The sequence below is a fragment of the Temnothorax curvispinosus genome, unplaced genomic scaffold (assembly GCF_003070985.1).
Source record: "Temnothorax curvispinosus isolate PA1 unplaced genomic scaffold, ASM307098v1 QBEX01016769.1, whole genome shotgun sequence".
NCBI lineage: Eukaryota > Metazoa > Arthropoda > Insecta > Hymenoptera > Formicidae > Temnothorax > Temnothorax curvispinosus.
Window position 1 is genome coordinate 1 of NW_020226549.1, and position 3,037 is coordinate 3,037.

A 3,037-nucleotide genomic window follows, 5' to 3' on the forward strand; every position below is an offset into this window, starting at 1 on the left:
AGTGCAATATCACCGCGGGAGCGTACAGCAACGGACGCTCGGTGCACGCAATACACGAATTCGCGCCGAAAGTTCCACCGGGATATAAACTGTCGGAGACTCCGACGCAGATCATTTACCTCCCAATCGTCGCGCGAAACGTCACCGATATCACGGTGCGAGTCGTGGATCAGAAAGATCGGCTGATCAACTTTCGCGGCGAGGAGATAACGATTAGACTGCACGTACGTCGTCGTCACGGTTAGTGTGTGTGTGTGTGTGCGCGCGTATCCCTGAAGAGAGATAGAGCAAGAGGAGGGATGCTCGTTCTGAACGGATCTAGCGCGAATTGTACGAACGAGCGAGCTAGCCCGTTCTACGACGAGATCGGAAGCGTAGGAAAGAGAAGAGGCGGAGGAGAAGGGAGAGCCGTTCTCAGCAACGCCAACGTCAGGTTCCTACGATCGCTGGGTCTCGCCGTAAGAAACGCGTCGCCGCCGCGTCGTTTTTACCTCGAGAAGAAAAACCATGGCCGACATCCTGAGTATCGGCGGTGAGCCGATCTTCGACGAGCGCATCGTCGGAATCGAGACTCACACGTATAACCCGTACGTCAACACGACGTTTGGGCACAACGACGAGATACGAATACCCATACAGCAGCAGGATCTGTATACGCTGCCGTGCAACAGTTTCCTGTACGTCGAGGGACGACTCAACGACGACGGCGCGACGAATGAGGAACAATACGCGAAATTAGTCAACAACTGCGTCGCGTTTATGTTCGACGAAATTCGATACGAACTCGACGGCGTGGAGATCGATCGGTGTAGAAACGTCGGCATAACCAGCACGATAAAGAACTACGTGTCGCTGACCATCGAACGAGCCAGAAGACTGCAGAACGCCGGATGGAGTTATCCGACGAGCGAATCGAATCTGAACAACGCGTCCTATCAATTCAACTTTTGTGTACCTTTGAATATTCTTTTGGGTTTCTGCGAGGATTACAGACGCGTGGTGATAAACGCGCGACACGAGCTTATCCTGATACGCTCTCGTAGCGACCACAACTGCGTCGTAAATCCGAAGAAGACCGTGCCGAGAGATCTGGCCAAGGATCCTAAAATTACGTTGTTGAAAGTGCAATGGCGTATGCCTCACGTGGCGCTAAACGACGTGACTAAATTATCGCTGTTGCGAACGTTAGAGAGCGGACGATTTCCGAGCGCGGGCTTTCGCTCTTGGGATCTGTACGAATTTCCCCTGCTGCAGAGCACGACCAAGCATTCGTGAGCCGTGAAAGCCGCGCCGCAATTGGAGAAGCCGCGATACGTCATATTCGCGCTGCAGACCGCACGGAGAAACGAATTCGCGGGCGACGCCTCGAGGTTCGATCATTGCGCGCTTGCCAACGTGAAATTGTATCTCAATTCGGAATTCTATCCCTACGACGACGTGAACGTGGATTTCGAGAGCGACAAGTTCGCCGTGCTGTACGAGATGTACGCGAAATTTCGAGGACCGTACTATGGGGACGGTCGCGACGACGCGCTTTTCTCCCCGCGCGAATTCGCGCGGGTAGCTCTGCTCGCAGTGATCAATTGTTCCCGTCAAAACGAATCGGTGAAGAGCGCCACCGTGGACGTGCGCATCGAGTTCGAAAACAAGGAAAACGTTCCGCCGAAAACCACAGCCTTTTGTCTCATCGTTCACGATCGCGTCATCGAGTACAGTCCGCTGACCAACGTGGTGCGCAAAATTATCTAACGGAAATTGAGGTTGTGGGGATACCTCATCCGGGAAACGAAAATTGAGGTTGTGGGGATACCTCATCCGGAAAACGGAAATTGAGGTTGTGGAGATACCTCATCCGGGAATCGGAAATTGAGGTTGTGAGGATACCTCATCCGGGAAACGGAAAATGCGATTGCGAGGATACCTCATCCGGGAAACGGAAACGGAAAAATGTGGTTGTGGGGTTGCTTTATCCCGGAAACGAGGAATATATAAATTCGCGGGTTCCTTCCATCGTTCCTCAGACTCTGTTAGGAACGAGCAACTTAAACAAACGTCTATTCTCTAATTTTTTTCAACGCGCGTCGACGCAATGGCAACAGCGGCAACGACGACGACGATCTTCGTCGACCTACAGGGATTCACGGTGGGCGACAGATTCGTCGCGAAGGAGGTGGCCGTGCTGCGAAACAAGACGCGCGTGCTCGCGCATCACGTGTTTCGCGCGCCGATGAGTTGGAATCTGCTGACGAGCTTCGAGAAAGCAAGGGCTAGTTGGTTGATAGCGAACCATCACGGCCTTTGTTGGGAGGACGGCGACATGGACTATCGCCAGGCGAAGACGATCATTCGACGCGCGGTGTGCGACAACCTGGAAGAGTTATGGGAGAGAGAAGAGACGTCCAGCGCGCGAATCTACGTGAAAGGTCTCGAGAAGAAGAGATGGCTGCAGGAGATTCTTGGCGACGTCGACGCGACGATCGTGACCGTCGACGCAGAGTACGAAGACGTCGATCGGTTGGAGTTTCTTCGCGCCGATCGCGCGTTTCGCTGCCGGCGTCATCAACGTTGCTGCGCCATGGAGAACGTGATAAAGTTGCGCGATTGGTGGATCGAACGACTCGAATATCTCGCCAGCATCGACTCCGCAAATTTAATTATTTTATAAATTTTTGTAAAAAAACATTATATATTACTGGTTTAATAATTCGGTATAGTTAAACGGCCTGACTGGCAAGTTTTATTAAATATATCACAACGACGTTTCGACCACTAATTTGGGTCCTTTTCAAGTTATTTTAACAATGCTGGAATGAAAGAATAAAAGAATGTATAAAAAATTTAAAAATTAAAAATTAAACAACATTACGCGTTGAACGGATTTACGATAATATCGGTAAATAGGACTTACATTGATCATTGTGCGTCAATTATATAAAATTCGTGGCGGGTCGGAAAAATACGACGGTCTCATGTGAAGGCCGAAAAACTAATGATACATTATCGCAAAATACAGTAAACATAGAAGGAGAACTTAAAG

The 3,037-nt window shown here is 50.5% G+C and overlaps 1 protein-coding gene across 1 annotated transcript; it reads left to right on the forward strand.

Moving 5' to 3' along the window:
* Positions 1 to 507: 507 nt before the first annotated feature.
* Positions 508 to 1,275, forward strand: LOC112466976. Its single transcript, XM_025035371.1, has one exon. It carries the CDS (start codon positions 508 to 510, stop codon positions 1,273 to 1,275), a length of 768 nt encoding a protein of 255 aa, XP_024891139.1.
* The last annotated feature ends 1,762 nt before the right edge of the window (positions 1,276 to 3,037 follow it).

Bases quoted from the DNA above. Each gene is read 5' to 3' on its own strand.
- LOC112466976 (XM_025035371.1), top strand. From the start codon at position 508: ATGGCCGACATCCTGAGTATCGGCGGTGAGCCGATCTTCGACGAGCGC.